This window comes from Hypoxylon fragiforme (assembly GCF_022984875.1).
Source record: "Hypoxylon fragiforme strain CBS 206.31 chromosome Unknown GGS25scaffold_10, whole genome shotgun sequence".
Classification (NCBI taxonomy): Eukaryota; Fungi; Ascomycota; class Sordariomycetes; order Xylariales; family Hypoxylaceae; genus Hypoxylon; species Hypoxylon fragiforme.
In genome coordinates this window covers 802830-827719 of record NW_026054765.1, presented here as the reverse complement: position 1 = coordinate 827719, position 24890 = coordinate 802830, and the positions used below count along the sequence as shown (strand labels likewise).

General features: G+C 48.9%; 10 protein-coding genes across 10 annotated transcripts; 5 read left to right on the top strand and 5 right to left on the bottom strand.

Moving 5' to 3' along the window:
• Positions 1-44: 44 nt before the first annotated feature.
• Positions 45-2001, bottom strand: GGS25DRAFT_528054 (MFS general substrate transporter). The gene is made up of 2 exons (XM_049265147.1): positions 802-2001; positions 45-740 (listed from the first exon to the last, which is right to left on the bottom strand). The coding sequence occupies exons 1-2, from the start codon at positions 1815-1817 to the stop codon at positions 152-154; spliced, it is 1605 nt and encodes a 534-aa protein (XP_049112143.1). The 5' UTR covers positions 1818-2001; the 3' UTR covers positions 45-151.
• A 321-nt stretch (positions 2002-2322) lies between these two features.
• On the top strand, positions 2323-5551 carry GGS25DRAFT_79108 (fungal-specific transcription factor domain-containing protein). Its single transcript, XM_049266020.1, has 3 exons — positions 2323-3062; positions 3129-3246; positions 3382-5551. Exons 1-3 carry the CDS (start codon positions 2871-2873, stop codon positions 4992-4994), a joined length of 1923 nt encoding a protein of 640 aa, XP_049112142.1. The 5' UTR covers positions 2323-2870; the 3' UTR covers positions 4995-5551.
• GGS25DRAFT_526107 (pyridoxal phosphate-dependent transferase) lies at positions 5184-7012 on the bottom strand (the record flags this gene model as incomplete). Its single annotated transcript, XM_049264918.1, has 9 exons — positions 5184-5252; positions 5341-5548; positions 5609-5776; positions 5843-5922; positions 5972-6183; positions 6244-6389; positions 6452-6714; positions 6774-6815; positions 6920-7012. The coding sequence occupies 9 exons, from the start codon at positions 7010-7012 to the stop codon at positions 5184-5186; spliced, it is 1281 nt and encodes a 426-aa protein (XP_049112141.1).
• A 167-nt stretch (positions 7013-7179) lies between these two features.
• Positions 7180-7930, top strand: GGS25DRAFT_79146 (uncharacterized protein). Its single transcript, XM_049266021.1, has 2 exons — positions 7180-7479; positions 7766-7930. Exons 1-2 carry the CDS (start codon positions 7346-7348, stop codon positions 7893-7895), a joined length of 264 nt encoding a protein of 87 aa, XP_049112140.1. The 5' UTR covers positions 7180-7345; the 3' UTR covers positions 7896-7930.
• A 2952-nt stretch (positions 7931-10882) lies between these two features.
• On the top strand, positions 10883-13588 carry GGS25DRAFT_509788 (amino acid permease/ SLC12A domain-containing protein). Its single transcript, XM_049262607.1, has 4 exons — positions 10883-11023; positions 11126-11789; positions 11860-11892; positions 12059-13588. Exons 2-4 carry the CDS (start codon positions 11275-11277, stop codon positions 13203-13205), a joined length of 1695 nt encoding a protein of 564 aa, XP_049112139.1. The 5' UTR covers positions 10883-11023; positions 11126-11274; the 3' UTR covers positions 13206-13588.
• Positions 13589-13840: 252 nt separating this feature from the next.
• Positions 13841-16180, bottom strand: GGS25DRAFT_509785 (transmembrane amino acid transporter protein-domain-containing protein). Its single transcript, XM_049262606.1, has one exon. The coding sequence runs from the start codon at positions 15884-15886 to the stop codon at positions 14147-14149; it is 1740 nt and encodes a 579-aa protein (XP_049112138.1). The 5' UTR covers positions 15887-16180; the 3' UTR covers positions 13841-14146.
• A 1030-nt stretch (positions 16181-17210) lies between these two features.
• On the top strand, positions 17211-18660 carry GGS25DRAFT_528048 (NAD(P)-binding protein; the record flags this gene model as incomplete). The annotated part of the gene is made up of 5 exons (XM_049265146.1): positions 17211-17572; positions 17630-17785; positions 17866-17969; positions 18054-18382; positions 18470-18660. Exons 1-5 carry the CDS (start codon positions 17531-17533, stop codon positions 18658-18660), a joined length of 822 nt encoding a protein of 273 aa, XP_049112137.1. The 5' UTR covers positions 17211-17530.
• A 536-nt stretch (positions 18661-19196) lies between these two features.
• On the bottom strand, positions 19197-19471 carry GGS25DRAFT_509781 (uncharacterized protein). The gene has a single exon (XM_049262605.1). It carries the CDS (start codon positions 19450-19452, stop codon positions 19219-19221), a length of 234 nt encoding a protein of 77 aa, XP_049112136.1. The 5' UTR covers positions 19453-19471; the 3' UTR covers positions 19197-19218.
• Positions 19472-20458: 987 nt separating this feature from the next.
• GGS25DRAFT_528044 (lytic polysaccharide monooxygenase) lies at positions 20459-21624 on the bottom strand (the record flags this gene model as incomplete). The annotated part of the gene is made up of 4 exons (XM_049265145.1): positions 20459-20745; positions 20802-20949; positions 21008-21185; positions 21257-21624. The coding sequence occupies 4 exons, from the start codon at positions 21622-21624 to the stop codon at positions 20723-20725; spliced, it is 717 nt and encodes a 238-aa protein (XP_049112135.1). The 3' UTR covers positions 20459-20722.
• Positions 21625-22554: 930 nt separating this feature from the next.
• GGS25DRAFT_509776 (major facilitator superfamily transporter) lies at positions 22555-24629 on the top strand. Its single transcript, XM_049262604.1, has 3 exons — positions 22555-23026; positions 23079-23325; positions 23379-24629. Exons 1-3 carry the CDS (start codon positions 22720-22722, stop codon positions 24304-24306), a joined length of 1482 nt encoding a protein of 493 aa, XP_049112134.1. The 5' UTR covers positions 22555-22719; the 3' UTR covers positions 24307-24629.
• Positions 24630-24890: the final 261 nt, after the last annotated feature.

Below are 24890 nucleotides of genomic sequence, written 5' to 3'. Positions count from 1 at the left end.
AACAAAAGCCAACAGACATATTAGTGAGCGCCATTTTGGTCGTAAATTGTGATTAAAATTAACCAGTGCTCATCATTCCTATATCATTCCCTCGAAATTCAACGCTTTCCCGCTATGCAAACCAATCCCTTTTTGTAGTGTCCATGTATCATCATTCCGCAACCTCATTACGTGCCAGCTCATCCTTCTCGTCCGCCGTCATATCAGCAGACGCCTTGCCGATCCGCACCGTTATCGCAGCACACAGCGTGAAAGCAGCCAGGCCCAGCCCGGTCCAAAACCCAACCTGGTATCTCTCGCGCAGGCCCGGGTTCTCATCCTCGTGCAAAGTAGCCCACGTCGAGACCGAGAGCTCGGCCACGCCGAGCCAAAACGCCAAACCGAGATATCCTAAGCTGGTGATCAGTCCCGCGGCGGTAGCCTGGAGACGCTGGGGCATCGCTGTGGTCAGGAAGATGTTCGTCACGTTGTACATGATGTCGATGCCGATGGTGCCGCATGCCATCGACGGGAATATATAGGCCCAGTAGATGTGAGTTGTCGAAAGCCCTGAGACAGGTATCAGGGGAAATAGCATTGTGCACACTACATAGCCTAGTCCGGAGATTATTAGTAGTATGTGACCCGAAACCATATGCAGGACAAAACCTCCTATGATTGCGAGTATGAAGCCGCCCAGAGCGAGGGGGATGAACCACACGGCGGCCTGGATGGGGGTTGCGTGGAGAACTTCCTCGATGCTATAGGCCGACTGGTTAGTACAACCGTATCTCACAAGATAGGGGGGCATGATCAACTTACTAGAAGCTCGAATAAAACAAAAATATAGAAAAGACCCCGAAACCGCAGAAGATAAAGACGGATATACGCTTCATGTACTTTGGGCGGAACAGCTCCGCCGGCAACAGTGGCTGAGTCGATACCCACCCCTGGACATACACCGCCGCGCAAAGCAGCAGCGCGCCCACGATGAAAGTGACGTAGATATACGGTGTCCTCCAACCATCAGGAGCGTTCCCGCCATCCGTAAGCGCGTACACGACCAGAACCAGCCCGGGCACAATAGTGCACACGCCCCACCAATCCATCCTCACATCGGGGCCATCGTTTCCCAGGTTCCTCGGGATGGTGAAAAAGCCCGTGACGATGAGCAGAAAAACAAACGCGGCGCCGACCCAGAAATACACGGTCCAGTCGGCGAGCTGGCCCGTGACGGCGCCGATGATGATGCCGATGTAGAACCCCACGCACGCCGCGGCGCCGTACAGGCCGAACACGAGGTTCTTCCTCGGGCCCGGGCGGTACGTCTGGCCCAGCAGCGCGAGGCCCGCGGGCAGGAAGGCGGAGGACCCGATGCCCTGCATCGCGCGGCAGGCGATCAGCATCAGCGGGCTGCGGCTGAAACCGCAGACGATCGACCAGACGAGCAGCCAGAGGTGGCCGCCGAGGAAGACGTAGCGCCCGCCGTGCTGGCTGCAGAGGCGCGAGAAGGGCAGCAGCAGGGCGGCCGTGGTCAGGTTGATGACGCCGGCGGGCCAGGTGCGCTGCGACTCGGGGATGGCCAGGGCCTCGGCGATGGCGGGCATCACGATGTTGAAGCCGCTGATGAAGTACTCGCTCACGCACAGCGAGGTCACGATGGTGAAGACGAAGCCGGCCTCCGCGAGCCAGTTAGGGAGCGTTGGGGGGCGTTGGCGGCCGAGACGCTCGAGCTCGTCCTTGCCGCCGCCGGCTAGGATCTCGGAGTGCTCGCTTTCAGGGGTTCCCGAGCGCGCGGTGTCGAAGATGGCGGCGACAGCCTCTGTTGGCTGGGCCATGGTTTATGAGATTCGCGTGTTTATTTATTAGTATCGTCAGTGAAATAGCTTTTAGTGGTTCGATGTATTGTATGGTAATAGATTAAATTCGATAAACAATAATAGAGTACAACAAATAGTAGAGCGAATAACTAGAAGTTGCGGTAACTATCCAAAGGCAAGACTCTCCCAAACATTAACCCACCAGCCCACACTTATAAGTGATGGCAAGGACATCTCGTTCGATTTAAGTAGTGACTGCTAAGGATATAAACGATGACTCTTCAACGGCGGAAACAACGACACCCAGAAAAAAAAAAGAATTGCCGTCCGTGTCATGGAGTCTGCGGAAAGTGTTTCTTGGTTACCATATTGGGAAGCCCATCGTATTATGCGATCGAAGTTTGTGGATAGCGTTTGGCTATAACTATTATGGGAGGTAGTGTATATGGGAAAAAAGAGGATATAAGAGAAGTCTTCGAAGAGCTGTTATTGGACAAGACTATAAAGTTGTGCTATGTAGAAGCTAGGAGAAACTGATAATAGGCCTACTAAGCTGCATAACTTGTGTCTTGGCTGCCCTTTACGGCATAGACTGAGCTAACTATCAGCTTTAACTCGTCGACGGCCTGTCCACTCTAAGCTCCACTTCGTCGAGAATTTCTTACAAACCAATTCAACGGTCAACCCGTCATCGTCAACCACTCGTCCGTCTTGTTACATAACTTTCGGGGGGCGTTTTTTGTTTGAAGAACACTAATTCCCGGTATTCAGGTCCCTTACCTAGGACAAGCCTTATTTTTATACGTAATACATTGTGTCTACCACAGGCTCTCACCTACAATCCTTTCCGTACCACCGGAGTTGGTTTAGTCATGAATGCAAAGAGCCATAACAAGAGGCCATAACTCGCTTAATCAAACGATCCTAACCCCCTGCCTGCCGCAGAATCTCCATACTTCCAATACCGCCTCTTCCGGCAGTGTGAACACGGGGCACAGAGAAAAGCCACCAAACATCCTTCTCGAGGTAGGCTCTAGAGCTTGCCGATCCTCGTAGGTGGGTAGGTAGGTAATGGCTACACCGAAATCCTGCCATAACTGCCGTGTGCGTCGTCGACGCTGCGACCGCTCAGTCCCCGTATGTTTCAAGTGCGCGAGCACCGGGCAGGAATGTCTTGGGTACGGCAAGCTGTTTAAATGGGTCGACAAGAAAGCAGGGCCGGGGAGCCGGACGATTAATAAGGAGCTTCCGGCCGGGCCAAAGGTAGTATTATCAAAGACCCAAGACGGCGGCCTACAACATCATCATAATAATCATACCCCGTCACAGCCAAGCAGCCGTGATACCACCCTAGATGTCGAAATCTTCTCCGGTAGGGCAACCTACCCCCTGCTAGACCCGCTATTTCAGGATCTAGATTCGTCGACGCGGCTCTATCTCAACTACTGTTAGTCAGTCCAGTCCTCAGCCCCAATCCCACCACCACCATTAATCATCACCATCATCGTCGTCGTCCTTTCGTCTGTTTGGTATATTTCCTATTTCGAATGTCAAATCATCTTATCTGATGCCATCCCCACAGACGCAGCCCAGTTCTGCAAAGACCTCGTGACCTACGACTCGCCCCGTCGCGGCGCCAACCCCTTCCGCGACCTGATCCCCATATCGCAGCGGTACCCCTTCCTGCGGGAGATCATCGTCGCGGCGTCCGCGCTGCACTTCTTCACCGGCGTCCGCTGCTCCCAGCAGCCCGGTGCGATCAACAATATCCTCGTCGACGCCCTGCGCGCGCGTCACCATGCCATCAAGTCGCTGCAGCGCGTGATGCGAGAGCAGCAGCAGCGGGGCCCGCTCTGGGACAGCGAGACGGAAAGAGACGCCCTGCTTGCCGCTGTTCTTTTCTTTGTCAATTTCTCGCTGATCGACTCTGGTAAAGACGACTGGCGCGCGCACATGAAGTTCGTGGGGAAGCTGCTCGGCATGCGGATAGCGGGTTCGGGTTCGAGTTCTTCTTCCTCCTCTTCCTCTTCCTCTTCCCCTTCTTCCTCGCCGCAGCAAGACACTTCGCTGGCAACGGAGTTGGATTCGCGATTCGATACCCCCCCAGCTTCCCCTTCCCCCTCCCCTTACTCTGACGCTGCTGAACCATCGGGAGCTGTTTCCGGGGTTTCTCCATATCCTTCTTCCTCCTTATCCATATCCGTCTGCGACTACGTCGTCTCCGACTCCATGGCCTACTACGTCTGGCACCACGCGCTCGACTCCCTCGTCTCATCCGGCACCACCCCCTCCCTTCCCTCCCTCCCCTCCCCCTTCTTCCCCACCCCCACCCCCGACACCGACGCCGACTCCTCCAAAATCCTGCACATCCTCCTGCGCACCGAAGCGAACAGCTACCACAGCTGCCCCGCGCACCTCCTGCACGCCATCTTCCGCACCTCCCAACTAGCGCGCGACATCCGCGGGAACAGCAACAGCGGGGTCCTCGACGACGCGCAGATGCGGCGGTGCGTCAGCCTGCTGCAGGAGACGCGCGCGTTCGACAGCGGGCGCTGGGCGGAGGAGGCGTGCGCGAAGGTCGCGCTGGTCGTCGGCGAGGTCGACGGCGCGGCGCTCGAGCTAGAGTACAGAAGGCACATTGCGGCGACGTTCCGCGCGGCCGCCGCGCTGTACATACTGCTCGCGGCGCCGGGGGCGAGGGGGCAGGCGCTGCGGCAGCACCAATCCCAATCCCAACCTCGTGCAGATACAGATGTGCCTGCACCGCTAAGTCTAAGCGGGGAACAGCTCACCTTCCTCGCGGCCCTCCCGTCCACCCCCGACCTCGCGAGCACGATCCTGCACCACATGTCGTTCATCCCGCCCCACAGCCCGCTGTTCAAGTTCGCGACGTGGCCGACGTTTCTCACGGGGGTGGAGACGGCGGACCCGGCGCGCAGGAAGTGGGTGCTTGATCGCCTGAGGGGGATGCGGGATATTTGTCCGTGGGGCATGCTTACGTCTACGATTGAGACGCTTGTGCAGATCTGGAGGATGAGGGATGGGGTTGGTGTGACGGGAGGGGGAGGGGAGGTAGGTGGTGATGGAGAGGAAGGAGTTGGCTTGGCAGGGGGGGAAGTGGTGAGGCCGGGAGACGCGGATACGAATTGGTTGATACTGCTGCAGGGGTTTAAGATTGATTGCTTGATTGTGTGAGGTTAGGAGAGGGTTTTCATGGCGTTAGGGGCACTGGGTCTGGGTCAATTAGATGTCGTGTATGCTATTTTGTCACTTGTCTCTGCTTAGATATTAGATGGGTATCTAGGTATTGGCCATGCTTTGACCATCAGTGTTTGAACAATTGAAGCTATCAATGCCCACTCTACTAGGCCGAGTAACCACAGCTTACCATCGTCGTCCAGGTAAATCTACTCGCAAAACCACATCGCCAAGATCATTGTCCCAAAACACACGCTATCCTAACCTCAAAAGTCAGCAACACAGTCATACCCAAAGAGCACATAGAGATAGATACGGCGTGGGGGGGCTTTTACCTCCTTACCCCCTCCCTCACGGCATACTCCCTGAGACTAAATATAAGCCGGAATCTACCCGGATTGGCAGCTGAGTATGCTTCTCCCGTCGCCATGATGACCCCCGCGGCAGTAAAGCGCTTGGATAGCAATCTTTCAGCTGCCCATGCATCCCCGTTGGTTTCATCCAGGGGTAAGTAAGGTGCCAGGTCGAGCCAGAGGAAGAAGCCTGCGTTGCTGAGCGGCCGTTAGAATGGACACATAGTTGATACTCAGTGTGGGGAGAAAGAAGCGCACCCCTTTTTATGGAAGCTAATGTTAGCTTTAGCGAGAAGGTCCTCGGCTACCAGCCGACCATGCAGCAATAGCCTGTGTGATTTCTCCAGTAATCCCGTGACATACTCCTGGTCTTCAAGAATCTTAGCTGCTATCTCCATGGCGAACTGCGACGGGGACGAAAAGCGACTAATCACAGGATACGTATGAGCAGTAATCACGCTAGATGTCTGTCCACGGATGCAGGGGACCTACCAGATAGCACGTGTGGCGTTCGTGAACTCCGTGTTCTGAGATATTATGCAGCCGAGACGCATTCCGCATGCGCCGAAGTCCTATTCACGGTGTTAGAGCCTGGCGGTAGATGGTGGAGAGGTCACCCACTTTCGACATTCCATAGAGCACGTGAACTTGGCGAGGGTCGATGATGCCTGTAGGATCAATTTCTCGAATGGACGTGAATTTTTCGGACGGGCGGTTATCATCATCCCATTTGTACACCGAGAGAGCATATATCTCGTCGCTAATAATATGGATTCCCTTGGACGCACAGAGGCGCATCAACCCAATGAGAGTTTCACGGGGGTAGCATTGGCCTAATCGGGTTGGGTTAGTTGGTAGCTAAGTCAGCTATTTCTACGAAGCGACTGACTTACCTAGGGGGTTATGTGGGTTGCATATTAACAAGGCTCTGATATTGATGCCGCGCGCCTTTGCAGCCTCGAATCCAGCTTCATATGCGGCAACGCAGTCTACAGAAAACTGATCGGTGTCGCCGACATCTACGTACTCCAGGGTTACACTATAGGGGCGTAATGCATTAGGCCTAGGAACATGGTATCGATGTGATATATCACTCCTTACCCAGTTCTCATGGTCAAATCTTTGGAAAAAGACCCGTAGATAGGTCTCCCAAGAAGAATGGAATCATTGCTGTAGGGGTTGCAGGTTACCAAAGCGCAGACTTCGTTCAGACCCGTCACGCCGGCGGCATATGTGATCTGCTCGGGATCGATGCTTTGCGCAGGCTTGAAGTGCGCGTTCAAATGCTTCGCCGTCGCATTCCGCAGACGGATCGTACCTGTGAATCCCTCGCCGTACGTGCAGCATATTTTATCAAATTGGCACTAATACCAATATTATTAGTGATTCCGAGGCTGGAAATAGCTTTGCAGGTATAGCCTACATGGGTGTTGATGAATTGAGCGAGGTCATCTTGCACCAGCCACTGCGAATATGTCAGTCGTCAGGAGTCTATAATAGATAGATACCTACTGCTCATAGATATCCGTGAGATTTTCAGCTAACATTTTCTGCATTTGAGAAACTCACAACCCCATTCGGGTTGCTCACAGGGTCATAAGAATTTTGGTATCCATGATTGAAGCTGATCTTTGCCCAGCTTGCTCCTCTGGTAGACAACATACTGCTTATGTGAGATGAAAATCGAGAGAACCAGAAGTTGCCTTGGGAAGAATTGGCAGTTCCTCACTCCAAATTCACCTCAGGAGACAAGTCCTTTGAACACGTCGACAGACGCCGCAAGCAGGTAGCACTGAGTCGCTCATGAGCGACATTCCTAAGCGATCATTGTCCCTCCCTTCCAAGGGGACGATAAATGTGGAGTCTGCGCCGTTCTGCAGGCCGACAGCCGTCCGGGTCCTCACGTACACGTGTGTAGAGAGCCGCCCCGTCTATCCCCCCTTTTCTGCCATTGCTAGTATTCTAAGCTAGCAATTGCCAATATGCGCCTTACATATGGTACGCCAGTGTACTCGATTTTTTAGAGGGACAAGGAGATTGCAATTGGTCGCTATGATGCTTGTCCACACGGGTAGATACTGTGCAATTCCAGGCCTTTCGTATGTTTGGTCACAACTTCGTATAGACAGGTACCAAATTTATAGTCAGAAAGTCAGTGGACTTGGAGAAAATTAATTGTTGAATAACGCCGATGGTGGAATATAGGATTGGATGTAGGAGTGCGCATGGGAATTGAATCCCTAGATACCCAGGAATATCTAAGTCGCACCAGCTTAAGTGACGCGCTTCAAAATCCCAAAATCCCAAATCCTTTCTATCCAGATCACGACTGGACCCAATTTACAGTCCTGAAAGATACACGTTGCTCGCTAAAATTACGAACTTTCATGCGCGATATAGTTACTTCGTACCTAGGTACATACCTGTCCGTTCCCGTTTTAGCTCGACCGAGCCGGTTCGAATCACGGCGCACAGGCGTTCCGGCCAAGCCAACGGTGTGCCGTCATTTAAAGGTGAGGGAGAGGCCCTAGACCGGTCGGTATAGGCAAACTGGATGTAAGATTCGGGATGCCCCAAGCCCCCAACCAGTGGGATGAAAGAAAAAACGCTTGCGATTAGGTAGGCTGGCTGGCTGGGCGGCCGTAAACCAGTTTCTGCAGTTTTTGCAGTTTCATTAATGTTCTTGCACTAAACGTCCGGTGAGGCGAAAAAGAAACAAGATGAGAAAAAGAAAAAAAAAAAAAAAAAAAAAGAAGGAAAAAAAGAAAATGAGATACGTTTAGTACTACATAGCAGGTACCAAAGTACGCAGGGAGGATTCATACAGGCGAGGATTATAATGGGCCGGTGTTAAGTTTAGGTGTTTCTATTGGCTGGGTTCCTGTAGGACAATTAGCTTAACGTGGAGGATTCCAGTGTCAACTTAGCGGCTTGGTATGTCCTTCAGGGAGGGCCTTGTCACATTTCCTACGAATACAGGAATCTCCACGCTACCATGTATCCTTCTCGGGGGTTTCATGCAGCGCTAGAATACGCAACTCGATGACTCCCAGAGGTGGTTCATCTGACCCTTGTAGGGATAACAATTCAGGTAATTTAGCATGTACTGGGTACTTGGTGTAGTGTGTTGTTATCGCATGTTTTGAGGTCAAAGAGACAGTTTGTTCTTCAATTGATGTTTGTACCAAACAATACATAGCGATCAGCAATGCTGCCAATGCAATGAATGCATACATACATATGTAGTACTAACATGTGCACCTCGAGGCTAGGGCACGAAATTTTATTATACGTATAAGTATTATACGTATGATACATGTATTTACACGGTATAATGATTCGTTATACGTATAGCGGAACGGAAAAACCCTTCCCGGGCCCACAAATAACGGGGTTATTCATATTTCACATATATATCTTCGATATTTTCCCTTAACTTTTAACATTAATTGTGATAAATTTTAGAAAATCTTAGTTAATAAATAAGTAAATAAACACTTTATTACATAATCGAGATAAGATAAGAAATGAAGCAAAGAAAGCTTTAGATTTAATGATAAAAAGATGAAAAATGAAAGGTTTGTATGTGATAATTTACTATACGGTATACTATACCACTTTAGTATGGGTATAATGGTATAATTCGGTATGTATGAATAAATACCGTATAATGATTGACTATACGTATAGTTTAGTGCCCTACTCGAGGCTACACAATAAATACACCTATGTAGTATGAAGAGCCTCTGCTGAGTTTCAGCCCTAGAACTTCTCGAAGGCATACTACTATCTCAGTATCTCATCAGATCGATATCTCGCATGCCTAGGCATACTTAGGTGCCCATGCGCATTAGCCATCAGTTGATTATGCCTCCATTTCCATCGCGACGCCATCTCTCCTGACGCGGCCAAAAGATAACGATATCTCCTGATATCAGTTTTTCGATAAGTATTCAAGTCATATCATTTATATCAGTTACTCATGGATCCTTCTTATCTCTATATGATATCTATCATGTCTCCTATGTAGCAGCAGCCCATCTATTGATACCAAAATCGAATTATCTCCGTTTGACTTCACTCTTCGACGTCGGTAGGCTGCCATTTAAATTAGAGCCTTGCCAACTCTTATCTTAACTATGTAAGTAATCAAATCAAGAAGTGTCGCCGCATTTAGCACCGAGCCAGCAAGTCGGAGGCTGGCTGGCTCGGTAGCTTAAGAAGGATCTGCTATGCCAAGTTTAGGTCCGATCAACGAAAGTAGGTCGAGGATCTTTCAGCTGCCTTGCGCGCACGCGTGCTCTTTTCCCTCCGCCAGTTTTCCTCCAATAAGTTATTTCCCTTTAAAGTTCTTATCTGCATGGTCGGGGGTTCGGTATTGAGCCTTGAGCCTTGATGCGCTATCCAATAGGTATGTTTATCAAGCCCAGGCAAGGCAGGCAGGCAGGCAGGCGACATACCCTGCGACATGATATTATGTTCGGTCGGTATATCAGCTCAAGTTTGATTCCATCGCTGCTCAGAACGTCGCGGCACGGGACCGATGTCCTTTAACGAAAAAAACGAAAATAAAGTCTTCGCCGTGGCTTTCGCTTGAATTCATTCGCCTGGAGTCCTGCAGTATTACGGCATCGTGCGTCTTCAGCCTGTCTAGTGGAGCTAGACCCTTGACGCAACTTATCTACACCTGGTAGAAACGTAGCATGGGTTTTCACAGTATACATAGTGCTTACCATGTAAAAGAAACAAAAAAGTAGGCACAGTGGACTGATACCTGTGACTCCAGACATGTGTAGATGATCTTGGCAACGGGCCGGTTCAGAGTTAGTGGGCATTTTTGGTAGAAATTGCTTTGACACAGGTATTTCTTCTCATTCCTTTATTCATAGGTTTGTTGTGTATCCTTGGCATTTCTTGGCTCGAATGTTGATACTCAGCTAAGTTAAGATGTCTATTGAGATTCAGCCGTGACACTGCATCACTGCATACGTCTTCTCGGTGACAGTTTTTGCAAAGAGGCTGCATGTGTACCGAGGTAGGTAGGTATAGTTGATCTATGTATTCAATTTTACCGGGCTATAAGCAAGTACTACATAGGACACCTCTATGTAGCCCTAGAGTGCAAGGCTTCAAAGGTTTAGAGCCTACAGAGGTACCTATTCTAGGTACTCCATTCACTAAACGTTACAACTTACCCCGTCTGTGCCTTGTAGATCACCCCCGAATGGCTCGTGCAGCGTGCTACCTATTGGGGCACAGCCCAAACCAAGCAAGCGTCACGCGAACAGCGGTGTAACCCCCACTATCTAAACAATTAGAGCCTAGCTGGCGGGCAGGATGGGGTTAGCCCTGCTTAGTTTTCCTAGTACCCTGTCGGTAATGATGACATCAATAGTTAGGTACTCTGGCGGTTTACCATTATGGGAATGCTTGTAGTAACTACAGTACAAGGCTACATAGCTTGTAGCCCTCACATTAGCGGTACCTGACGGCAATACCTATCCAGGGTACCTAGGTACATGTATAGACCATGTAACCACCCGGCCGATAGCCTTCAAGTTCTATTCCTATTAACTAATCTTCCTAACGGTTTTTCTTTTTATTTAATGCTTATCTATCCCACCCCTCTGGTAAAAGGCAGTTGAAAAGAGAGAGAGAGAGAATATCATCTGTCTAGGTAGTAGTATCGGTTTTCATTAGCCAAGTCGTTGTTGTTCGGTGTTGTTGCTGTTGTTGCTTTGCTCTGCTATAAGCAATACAGAGTATACTACTTACTCTCTGTTATTTTCCGACCGTGGAAATAATCCCCAAACGCCATTGCGTGCGTATTATAATGATATCGAGGCCACGGCGCTTTCAACAAACTTCCTACACCATCTCCAACATTCCGCTCTCTCAGCGGAGTTCGCTCTCGTGCTCTCAATATGGCGGCAGCACACGATAAGCCCGAACGCATCATCGACGAAAGTATGAAACGAGACGAGAAGGGTGGTGATGCCTCGAGCGGCGAATACCGTGAGGCTCTGGTCGAGGCTACGTCCGAGAACCAACTTCTTCGTCATTTGGGCAATCGTCAGATCCAATTGATTGCCATCGGAGGTAGTATCGGCACCGCGCTCTTCGTGAGCATCGGTGGTGGTCTCGCCAAGGGCGGCCCCGGCAGTCTTTTTATTGGATATGCTATCTTTTCCGTCATGGTTGGCATGGTGAACAACTCTCTTGCTGAGATGGTGACGTACATGCCGGTTTCGGGTTCCTTCATCCGCATGGCTGGAAGATGGGTCGACGATGCTGCTGGGTTTACGGCTGGATGGAACTTCTTTCTCTATGAAGCCTGTCTTATCCCCTTTGAGATCTCCGCCATTAATCTGGTACTCGAATTTTGGCGAGATGACATACCTCCGGCAGCCATTTGTGTAGCTTGTATTGTACTCTACGCGTAAGTTGCCCATCCCTGAATTAGCCCCTATTTTTATCTTGGAGTATCAAAGTAATTAATAATTTTATAGGATAATCAATGTCGCAGCCGTGAAATATTTCGGGTAAGTGTTTGGTTTTGGCCCCCCCATTCCCCCCATTCTACCCCGGATCTCCCCCAGAATCTCAGTCTTACTATCACCCAACCCCCACCACATCCGCCTCCAACCAATTAGCTCTACCTCGGTTACCTACTTTAGTTGGTATTTTGTACTAATTTAGATGATTTAGTGAGGCAGAGTTTTGGCTATCCACTGGTAAAATCTTGCTTATATGCATATTATACACGTTTACGCTCGTTACCATGTGCGGAGGAAACCCTCAGCATGACGCTTATGGTTTTCGGTATTGGTCTAATCCAGGAGCTTTCGCCGAGCACCTCCACGAAGGCGCATTAGGCCGCTTTGGAGGCTTCCTAGGTGCTGTCTACTCCGCCGGTTTCACCGTAGTCGGACCCGAATACCTCGCTATGGTCGCCGGAGAGGCCGCCCGCCCACGAACTTATCTCAAGAATGGGTTTAAGACCGTGTATTGGCGATTCGCTGTTTTCTTCATCGGAGGAGCGCTCTGCGTTGGTATTGTTCTTCCGTATAACGACAACACGCTACAGAATGCCGATACGGGAACTGCCGCGGGCTCGCCCTATGTTATCGCGATGCAGAACATGGGCATTGGAATTCTACCGCACATTATCAACGCCCTGATGATCACCAGTATTTTTAGCGCAGGCAATGCCTACACCTATTGCGCGATGCGATCCTTGTACGGACTTGCGTGTGACGGTCAGGCCCCCCGTATCTTTCAGAAGACCCTCAAGAACGGTATTCCCGTCTATGCCTTCGCGGCTGTCATGGTTTTCCCGTTCTTGTCGTTCCTGCAAGTGTCAAACAACACGGCCCAAGTTGTGACATGGCTCGCCACCCTCACGCAGGGAGCGCAGATGATCAACTACATCATGATGAGCCTGACGTACATATTCTTCCATCGAGCCTGTAAGGCACAAGGCCTCGATCGTAAGACGCTACCATACTACGGCTACTTCCAACCATACTGCGGATACATCGCTCTGATATGGATGGTGTTCGTGGAGGCCACGTTCGGCTACACGGTGTTCGTGCCCGGCGGCTTCAACATCGCCGACTTCTTCTCGTACTACAGCATGGCCATCGTCGCCTTCTGCACGTACTTCGGCTGGAAGATCTACCGACGCACCAGCTTCGTTGCTCCTGAAAAGGCCGATCTGATCTGGGACAAGGCCCAGATCGACGCGTACGAGGCCACCTACACCGAGGTCCCCACCCGCTTCCGCGACGAGCTTAGGGATATCTTCATGAAGCGCCGCAAGAGGGAAAACTACATGGGCGAGGATCCGAACTAGAGCGCCACCCTCGCTTGACGAGTTTTGCGCTCGGGGTTTTCTTCTCGGAATTCTAACCGGGAACGGTCGGTTATCTAGCGGGAAAACCGAGCTGGGATCCTTTTTTCTTATTTAGGTTTTGGTACATTGCAAATGGAGGGCAACAATCTTGTCTATATGTTGCCTGGCCGGTGATATGACAGGCAGTATGTATGTACGTTTGGGTACTTTTTGATTTGTTGGAGAAAAAGTCTTGATTACTACAGCAACATACAGGTTAGGTGAGGCAGGTAGGTAACCTGTTCTACGTTAACACCACGTGTACATGGTTCGGTGATAGTTATATGTAACTATGTACTAAAAAATTATAAAAATAGGTACTCAAAAACTCAAGTACCTAGGTAGTCTTTTTGTTTCCCTGTGCTAGATATCATGTGTACCTAGGTAGGTGCCTGTCGTGTGACGGGAGGGGGTTTGCGTGCCTACATAGATCGGGAACCATCGTTCACATGGCAGAGTAGGTACCTACCTAGGGATGCATCTCGTCATACCGTTACATTACCACGTTCCCGGGCGAAAGCGACTAAAAAATAAAAAAACACACACACTGAGAGGGTTGTAGTAAGCAAGTCAAGTCCAAGTTAAAGTCCGTCATGTACATGTAGGTATTGGTTTATTAGGTAGGTACTGTATATAATGTTATTCGTATTCAACCCGCTACATACCCAGATAATACCTAAACTCCGACTTCGTTCCATTCCGTATTGAAAAGAGAAGTACCTATGTATGCAATGTCCAATCTCATCTTATTTATTTATTTATTAGTATGTAGGTATTGTATTGTATTCGCTTGCAACCGCTCTAACCCCCCTATTTCCAAAGAGGGGGAAAGGGGGGGAAAAATTGAATGGGTAGTCTGTAGGTATGTATGTAGACCGCCAAATGCGCTGAACTATTTAAATTCACATAAAGCTGTTGATGACAGTGACGATTGTTGTATAAACCATGGCGATGATTCCGAGCCCCATGAACACTAGATCACCCGCTTTTGCCTGCCACGAAGTTGCGACGCCCTTGTAGTGTAGGTATGCCGGGTAGATGTAGACCAAGGGAACACAGGCAAAAGACCCGATCAAAGCGACGAAGCGGTCGAGGTTGGAGGCGCCGACGATGGAAATAGCACCGCAGAGTATGACTATCAATGTCCTGAAAGCATTCTTGATCCACTTCGTGCGAGTGCTCTTTTTACCCGAGTGGCTTCCGAAAACCTTGCCCTCGATGATACGAATGGCAGGGAACATCTGGACGGGGGTTCCGACGAGGACTGCAAGCGAGTAGAGGAATTGCACGGCGTTGACGAATTTGCTGTCTTGCGGGTAATTGTTGATAATCTCTATCGAGGTGTTTACGCCGAATGTGGCATAGCAGAGAACACCGACAGCAGTGAATAGGACTGTGATCATGAGCATAACCACGGCGAGAAGCCACTCGAACCGTTCTGGCTTCGCCATAGAGGATTGGATCGGGAGAATGAGGCCGATGCCTTCGAATGTGAAGATAGCTGCACCAATAGTCAAGGTATACTTGGCCGGGTTGAAGAGGACGACACTCTCGTGGATGCCATTCGCTGCGAGGTGGGCAATGTCAAAATAGTAGATATAGGTTACACCGAGTAGGATGCAAGAATCCGCGAGTAGCGCCACCGGACCAAGTTTTGCGATATTCCGGATAAAAGAGAGGGGAATCAAGACGATGAGCTGTATGAGAATGAGGGTCGTAGGAGATAGGGGACTATCACCATGGGCAAGGGCTTGGAGAAAGGATGTCATGTTCTCAGCCACGAACACTATGCCTGCACATACAAAGCCCAATTGCGATAAAGTAATGGAGCTTAAAATGAGCCCGCGCATTCGGTCCCCTGCGATGGCCTGGCCGATATCTCCATAACCACCACCATGCCGTGACTTACAAGCAAGAAGCAGATGAAATGCTAACATGGTGACTGCCGCCACGACCAACATAGTGATAGATGAAAATAAGATGCCGCCATTCTTGAAGGCTTTTGGGAGAAACATGATTCCGGTTCCGATGAAAGCCTTCAGTAAGGTGAAGAAGGTTTGCTTGGTGTTAGCAGTGGCAGAACGCAGTCCTCGTGAGCTCTTACGACGTCCGAGGAGTGGTCTAGTTTCACGAGCCCGTTCGTCATCGTCATCCCCCTCCTCGGAAGAAGCGACTGCTTCATCGTCAGAATCAGCGAGATCCTCACCAGCAAAGCTCCCATATAACTCCAAAAACTCGACGAAATTTCTGGTGATGGGGTTCCTAGCGGCCCATATTTTCCGCTGGAGTCTTTGCTGTATAAAAGCTCTGCGGAACCCTCCCGGGGCCAATTGGTCGCTTACGGTTAGTCCATCGGCATCGGTGCCTCCCATGATATCTTGGGGATGGTGAAAAGTTGCTGCTCGCTTGTGCATCTTTACTCGAGCAGCTGTCTTGAAGAGGTCACGGTGAATGTCACCTCCTTGGAGTTTCAGCGAAGATTCGGCGGGGACATTTTCTGTTATATCGGGACTAGACGATGATGCAGCAGAAGAAGCATTGATTAATTCCCCGTCAAATGCAGCCGAGTACCCAGATGGTAGGTGTTCGGAGACAACTTGGGCCTCATGCCTGGTTTGGTCTGATGGTGGAGCGTCCGCCATATCGATCGATCGATACTCGGCACGATACGCGATACGATACGATACGATACGATACGATACGATACGATACGATACGATACGATACGATACGATACGATACGATACGAAGCAAGATGTGAGGCGGAGAAATAGATCTACTAGTTACACACGCATATAATTATAATAAGCCTACTTTGGATATTTCCAAGGACATAATGCGTATGTATAGCTTGAGATGTAGTTGAGATGTAGTTGAGTTGGGTTGAATTGTAAGCGGTTTAAGAGAGAAAGAAGCTTGGAAAGCTTCAAATGTTTGAATTCATAGAGACGGTGAAACCTTAAAAAAAATACGCCCCCCAGCCAGGGCCGACGATGTGCTGACCTAGCGACTAGCGGCGTGCCAGGTGGTCCACCTTCAGGCACCGTTAGCCACCGTTAGCCGTTAGCTTCACTTCTGGGCCACTGGCTCTTGCTTGACTCGTCCTGGAAATCCGCTGTAATTGGTCCGGAAAAGCCTTGCGGGGTTCAGAAAATTCTAGTACGTACCGCCACTCAACATTCCAAAGTTTTAATCAATGGTAGTTACAATATAGTACAGTTTTCCAGTACGGAGATACTGTACGTAAATATCATTGAGTGACTGAATATTCTCAAGTAAGATTGATGTCATTTTAGATTGGCTTATTGAAGCACTGAACTTTCTAGTAAAGAGGTAAAACAAATATTGGTAGAATATTAGGTTATTGAATGCGTACATAGTGGGTAGCTTCACAACATTGAACTTCAAATGTTGTAACTAGTAGGAGAGTGGAAAGGCGGCACATGCACATAACTATAGTTATTGTTATGTACGATTGAAACTTACATCGTACTATGTCAGTCTATGTGCATTTCACAGTGGATCCCGCTTTGTAAAGTGGAATGACATGGCGGGGTCAATGTAACTATTCAATGTATTCAATGTATTCAATGTATTCAATGTATTCAATGTATTCAATGTATTCAATGTATTCAATGTTCTCAATGATTTCAATAAGTTGTATCATGAATTGATGAGACTGAACCTCTAAATAGAAATCGAAGGAATGCTTACAGTATTTGCGAGTGCTCTTGCATTAACCCTATATACATAATTAGTAGGTCGCATACTACTAGTAGTACTAAAGTACGGACCTACCATTTTCGGCATGCTTCTTCAACAACTGGACATCTGATTGGCGTTTGACCGACCAGTCATATTAGGTCATATTAAGTGATTAAAAATCGACCCCCTCGGTGAACGGTCGCCGGACGGACGAAATTCTGCATGAGTAAGTAATTCGGGATAGTGCTCCTTGGGCAATAACCCGCTCCCTCTACCCCTTATTACCACTCAATCATACAATCACCTTCGTAAACGCGGCCATACCATTGCACCGTTCTTTATAATACATTGTAATAATAGAATACAATGGAATATGACGATGACTCCTTTTGGCATGCCAAAATTCTATATATAATCATGGGTATTCGCTGGCATCTGAAAACAATAGATTACCCCTTATAAGAACCAACTCTTTCCCATTGAATAAGATTAAGTGATAGAAAACAGTCACAGTCACTTCTTCATACAAGACATACTACCCTTATCTATACTTATATCAAAACCACACACATCTCAGCATCATGCCTTCTTACTTTATAACAGGAGTGTCCCGGGGACTAGGCGTAAGTGCCATAGTAAGAATAACAAGCCAAAATGACCATAACTAACCTCTCAACTAGTTCGAGTTTGTCCGTCAGATATCCGCAGACCCAAACGCCATTGTCATTGGAACCAGTCGAAACAAGGAGGCTACTGAAAAGAAAGTAGCTTCTGTACTGGGACGCTCCAACATCCACATCCTGCAGGTGGATCTGACAGATTATGCATCTTTGAAGGTCAGAATAGCCATGGATCTTGAAAACTCTTGAAAACTCTTGAAGCTCTCTTGAGAGCACTATGCTGACGTGATGAATAGAAAGCAGCTGAAGACACGTCCAAGATTACCGGCGGGAGCCTCGACTATGTCATTGCCAACGCGGTGGTATCTGACCGAGTCGATTACAGAGATATCGGAGCCCTGTAAGTTCCTTTCATCGTCTTAACACTCTATGGAAAGAAATTCAGTTGTGAGGCTGGTGTCAAGTCACATTCTAACAAAAACAGCGTTGACGAACCCGAGCTCGTGGAGAAGAGCTGCTTAGACGCGTACAAATCGACCGTCATCAGCAACTTCCACCTCTTCAACCTCCTCTTACCCCTGATCCGACGCGGCACCGCCAAGAAGGTCATCGCGATAAGTTCAGGCCACGCTGATCTCGACATGATCAACAAAGTCGGAGTCACCTCCGCTGTCCCGTACTCCATGAGCAAAGCCGCCTTAAACATCCTGGTTGCAAAGTTCAGTGGCCAGTACAGCCGCGAGGGGATCTTGTTCCTGTCTCTCTCGCCAGGGCTTGTGGATACGGGCAGTGAGGGGAAGGAGAAGTTTGAACGTAAGTTTTCCCGTTCTTATCCTCATTTCTTGAAGAGGACCCCTTCGCCCTTCAGGATGGCTGCTAACGTCATACTCGGGGGATAAGTCACGGACGCCGAAAAACAGGGGCTTAATAACATGATTGCCCAGTTCAGTGCCTATGCGCCGGAATGGAAAGGCGCAATCACGCCAGAACAATCCATCAAGATGTGTTTGGACGTTATCAATAACGCCAGCGTTGAGAAGGGTGACGGGGGTGCGTTTTTGTCACACTTTGGTAACAAGCAGTGGCTATGAGTTGGAAGGGGAGAAGGAACCAATGCTCATGAATTGTAAATGGATGATGAGTAGTAAAGATCATTCAAATGTACACCACTCCAATCCAGCTATATATATGCTAGTCTAACCTTAGTCTGTCGTTATCTCTATTGGACATAAAAGACCATCAAAGGACTTGCCTTGACATTATCACGATGACGCGAAGAAGAGGGATGGGATTATCTTTGAAACTTGACGCTGCGATAAAATCACGATTTCTTTCAATACAAATGTAGGATATATCATTGATATATACGATGGTACACATCATTTTGTACCTATATGCCGCGATGTCTTTTTGGATGTGATAAGAAGCATTCCAGACTACTATCAAAGGTCAGAGGTCGCCATTCGCATATCATGACACTTATCTGGAAGCGTAAATGACCTGTGTAAGTAGGTTATTTACTTCGCTCCAATTGCCAAAGGTCAGTCCAGTCGTAGGATTCCTCTGAGAGAGGGGCTCAAGTCACCTCCAACACTTGGTTATAACCTCCTTTCTACATATAAGCTAGCATGAATATGACCTTTGAAGAGTTATCGAGAGAGTCTGGAGGCATAGCAAAGACCATATGTAAGGTTAGAATAGGGAAAGGCATCGCCCAGTCGTGTGACAAAGAATATCGGTGATAATATATGTCCGTAACAACTTACATCGAACAAGTCAAATCCATCCATCCATCCATTGATCCCAATATCCCAATAACTTTTTTTTTTTTTAAAAAAAATGAGCAATCCCAAGATCAACACCAACTGCCACGACCTCACCATACAACGCTTTCCATCTTTCCCCAATCCACCCACCCATATCTCTCAGCCGCACCCCTCCACAAAGAGAGCGCGCAGATTTCTACCCTCAGAAATATGACGATCCCCAGCACCGTTCTTTGTCACACATATCATATCATATCAGCTCTGCGTTGTCCCCCATCCACGCGCACGGCCCCCCCAAACCCCTAACCTGCTCACCAGGCCTGCTGCCGCTCTACCTCTCCATCAACCCTCACGCCCCTATCTATCTATCCACGATGATACTTCCCCAATCCCCTCGCGTATAAGAAGCACAGGAGGCCGCCCGCCATCCTATCCAGCCTCCCAGCTCTCCATCAACGCACCGGTCTTCGCAACACTTAACATACATACATAACATAACATACCTAAGAAACCACTCGCATCCCACCGCGTTCATCGTACGAAAAAAAAAAAAATGTCATCGCAATCAGCAGCCCGACCCGGCCGCGCCGGCAGCTGCGACTGCTCCGACAACACGGACACCGGCGCCAGCCCCAGCCCCATGGGCCGCAGCGGCTACGACGTGACCGACACCACGGGGCCGGGGCCGGCGAAGCCGAAGCCGCAGCCGCGGCAAAGGAGACTGATGCAGAGGGCTGAGACGGAACGGGGACGGGGACTGGTTGGGGGTGGGCACAACTATGTGCTGTTTACTGCGGTTGCGGTTACGATTGTGGTGCGTGTGGTTTGTCGCTTGTTCTTTGCCCCCTTTTTCGTCTCGATCCCCTCCCGCCTCCACTTTTGTTTTTCTTCTTCTTCTTCTTTTCTTGGTGATGTTGTGTATTGACCAAGTCTCACTGCTGATAGATCGTGCTGCTGCTGCGGTAGATCACGTTGGTCATGTCTGTTCCGGCGGGGCCTGGCGGATGCGCTGCCTAGGTACCTACCTACCTACCTACCTACCTATCTACGTTCGTGGTTCGATGACTTCAACATGTCTAGAGCAGGATATCTACCTAGGATATCCGGGATTGGGGTGCAACTGGTTCGTTGTTGCGTAGCCCGGATGGGTAGCCCAAAGCTCAAAAAGGGGTGGGGGGTTCGGGCTTTGTGAATCAGGGGCAAGGAAGGACAGACTGGATCGCGGATCGATAGACTAGTTGAGATTATGATTTGACTGAATTGATTTATCTTGTTTACGAGCTCTTCCACATGCTAGATAATATACGCATACACGTATTGAAAACTGTCTGCGTGATGACATATGCGTCATACATTTGAGATTCCCCCCAGTGAAGTTGTCTAAGTACTAGCAGGTAAATAGTGCCGGCCCTAATGAGATACATGTCAGTGAAACCTTCATACCCAACGTTAGATTAAATGCTTACCTGGAATGGTATACTTGCTATCCTTGTTCATGGAGTAGATGTTAATGAGGATGCCGGGGTCGTTTTGCTTGTAGATACCAGGGAGGCTGTAGACTGTGGGTGTCTTGGATGCTGAGCCTCCCGAGATATTAATCTGCGCACATTCCATCTAGACATAGTTAGGTTGACGGTTAAGTATTTGATGAACTTGGAATACGGAAACATACATAGAGCTGAGCGCCCTGGTTAGAACCGGCGCCGTGCAGCGCGATCATCTCGGCGCGAAGGAGGTACTGACCGTCTGGAAGGCAGTTGGGAATCGTGATTGGATGCTTTCCCTGGTTGTTGATGACTTTCGAGGTGCCCCATACCCCGTTGTTGTAGCCATCTTCTTGGATCTTGAACCTAGCAGACAGTAAGCATCACTCTAGCACCAGATATTTGGACTTTTGGAGTGAGAAGTCTTCAGCACTCACCAGCCATTGCCGTATCCCTTATCTGTCGTCGCATCGTCAACTTTCTTGAGATAGGCCAGAGTAGGCCCTAAGTGACTAGCATCCATAACGTCGCCCGGACCCGACGTCAGGGTGTGCCTCCAAATAGCGTTGACAGTAGACCCTGCTTTCACGTTGATGATCTTGTCAGAAGGCGTTGTTGGGTTAGGGCCGCCATTGCACGCCACGTCGTTAGAAGTTACATCCGTGATAGGCCCATCGTAGGATGGGGTTCTGATGCCGTATGAGACCGGGGTCGTTGTCCCGTCAGCCTCAATCTGAAGAAATATAGTATGAGCGTTTGCCAAGCCCACGCTGGTGATGGCGGCTGTTAGCAAAGAGTACCTCATCTTGTATGCCAGGAGTATATTAAGGTTGATGCGGTGTTCAGTTGATAGCTAAGATCAGCGGGAATGAAGATCTATTAATTTAGAAGTGCGTAAACCGGAGACATGATCTTTTATAAATAGCCGGAATTGCTATATCCATGTCCGTATTGGCAACACCCAGCCCGGAATCTCGGGCCCTACCACATCTTCAATAATACTACTAAACAGCGGAAGATATGTAGTGAGGTGTCTCCGTCAGGCTTAGTTCCCTCACAACTGACCAGTGGCACGGAGGCGCTGCACGGAAGCGGGACGGCCCAGGATCTATTAAGGTCCTAGTGCTGTAACATATCGCGGTGGGTTGGGGGACATCGCTCTGCCGTGAATGATCGGCGGAGGTTGCATATCCGGATCTTTTTTCGGAAGGCCCTAAATCAACGACAAGGGTTGGGATAAAAAAGAGCACAAAAGGTTGTGGCATCTGGTTCCATGTAATGCTATAAAAAACTTGTAGACGAACCCAAATACCGGGAAAGACCTTTGTATATTTGAAGAAAGAAACTGCCTGGACACATATTCCTGTGGTGTTCAACAACGGGTTCTATTCTCAAGCCGTTGATGAACACCACCAGAAATAGACCAATGCAGGAAACTTGCCGCGTAAAAAGGTGTAAGGAGTTAATCCTCAGTACCTCTACTTGGCACTAACGAGTTTAAATTTCATTTCTGGTAGGTGATACCTGGGTAGGTAGGTACCTAGGTAGTGATATAACTTGGAATTGTAACATTGAAGTTGTAGATGTCTTCTCAGGTATTTGATTGGTAAGATACGGTCGTATTGAGCCAAGACAAATCATTCCCCTAAACGTTCTGTTAAACTCTTTAGGGATATTATCCGGATATTCCGGAATATATTTACCTAAAAAGAAATAATGCATTAAAAGGGCGCTTCTCAAAGTCAAGGTCTCTTATCTTGCTGACTTAGCTTCCCCACATTAATTTCGATAACATGACCTCAACTTGGAGCGCAGGGTTGACACTTCATGATAATTACTGTACCAAGTAACTACACAGATGCACATACATCTGTGCCGTGTTGATTGACGAGGGCTCAACATGGAGGGCACGCACAACGGCCTAGAAGCCCCCTTACCAGGAGCGCATCGTAAGCCGCAACGCAAGTCGGCCATACTAGCGCTTTTGGCTTTGCTGCTACTAGTCAATCTAGCTACCAGCCTTTACCAACTTCCTCTGAACCGCTTGATCGAGAGACGCCTCTGTCTAGACTACTACAGTGTCCATGACCCTTCTATCATCGACGACGATGGGAAAATCGATGAAAGGCTTTGCAAAGGGGTTGATGCTGTGCAGCAGGGTCTAGCATGGACTATGGGAATGGTGGATACTTTGTGGATTGTTGGTGGTGAGTCGCCTCGCGAAGCCCAAGCTCAATGGAAACGCTGACATGAAATAAGATTTTGTAATGACTATTCCCCTGGGCTTCGTCGCCGAAAAGTATGGCCGAAGAACAGTACTCTGGCTTAATCTCATCCCAAGACTATTCATGCTGGTTTGGATTGTCATAGTGGGCTATTTTGAAGACAGCCTACCCCTGAGGGCCATCGTTGTCGGCCCGAGTCTTTCCATCCTCGGTGGTGATTGCGTATTTAATTCCATTGTTTATGCGCTCGCCGCTGGTTTGACGGATGATAATGTAGTTAGGTATGAACCCCGTGACTGACCTCTTCAGGTGTCTGTTAGTTAATTTATCGCAGGGCGACATACTTTAGCTGGACAAATGCTGTATCTTATGTTGTGACCTTCGTTGGCCCAGGTCTCGCTGGCGCAACTATGACCTTAAACTTGCTCCTACCATTTTGGATCAGCATATGCTTATTGGTCTTGGCCATCCCCACCATCTCACTCATCGAGGACCCCGCGCGTAAAGCGTCAGAAGTAGAGGAGGAGCAGCGGCAGCCTCTTATATCGTCGCCTACTCTAAAGGCCCAAGCGTCTAGGTCTACTATATTGGGACCCATCACCGAACGCCTTCGTACTCTCCGTTCTATCCTAAAGAGCCATCCCAGAAATCTTACTCTTCTGCTGACCAGCTTCTTTATCACGTCCCTCGCAAGCTCGGATACTAAACTCTTAGCTCAATATATATCAAAAAGGTATCATTGGCCGTTCGCCTCGGCGGGGTATCTTTTATCTGGAAAGGCTATCGTCAACTTTACGTTGCTTACCTTTGTAATTCCCGCTATTCTCAGATCTCGAAGTTCGTCTAGCCAGTCCCAATCGCTCTCGGATCGAGACAATGTTCGTTACGTTCGAATCTGTTTGATATTCTCAGTCTTAGGCGCATTGGCCATCGCTTTGGCGGTGACGGTGTGGCTATTATTTCCATCCCTTCTTTTATACTCTCTGGGTGCAGCCCTTCCTGTATTCACTCTTGGCCTATTAAAGTCGCCATCGGTGTCGCCAAAGGCGGGGGATGACCCAACTAGCTCACCAGACCCAGAAGCGCACATCTTCTCCATTGTGATGATGGTCAAAACTCTTGGTTCGTTGGTGGGGGCGCCATTGATGGCAACCCTATGGGTTCGGGGCATATCAACAGGTACCTTAGGAGTGCCTTACTTCGTGAGCGCGGCTCTGTATTTGAGTGCGATTATTGTTTTTGCTGCATTTAAAGTGCGGTGAGGCCGCGTGCTGACGGATGGGACGGCATGGTGGTGCCATTTAGACCAAATATTTTCCAAGGTGCAAAATGATAATCATATGCAAATCATGCAGACGCCAAGGCAACCTACCATAACCTAGCTAAGGTTACTGTAGATGCACGGCTTCAATGTTGGCTTTATGGTCATGTTTGAATTCTCCTTTAAGTGCATATTTGAGTAACATGACTGAGACACGCAGGTTACTCTAGGTATTGTCTGTCTCCCCGTTTGTGGTGGGACAACCGTGACGCCATTGACTTATCGATCTACCAATCATATAATTCAAACAAGATTATACTCGACAAGAATTAGAAGTCTGGATCTCATTAGCCTTAAAATTAGTGCAACCCGGCTGCCGGCACCTCCAATGTATGTACAATACAATACTACTAGTAGGCTTCCGCTCTAAGCAGCTACAATTGCACTAGCTAGGAATTTCCACATTGAGCTTCAGAAGCTTTCATTAGCGCCTCATGATGTCAAGCTTGCCTTTCTAGCTCAATCACAAACATTGTTGAATTAGAGCCTCTCATTCCATAACATAACACAACACCATTTCTCTAT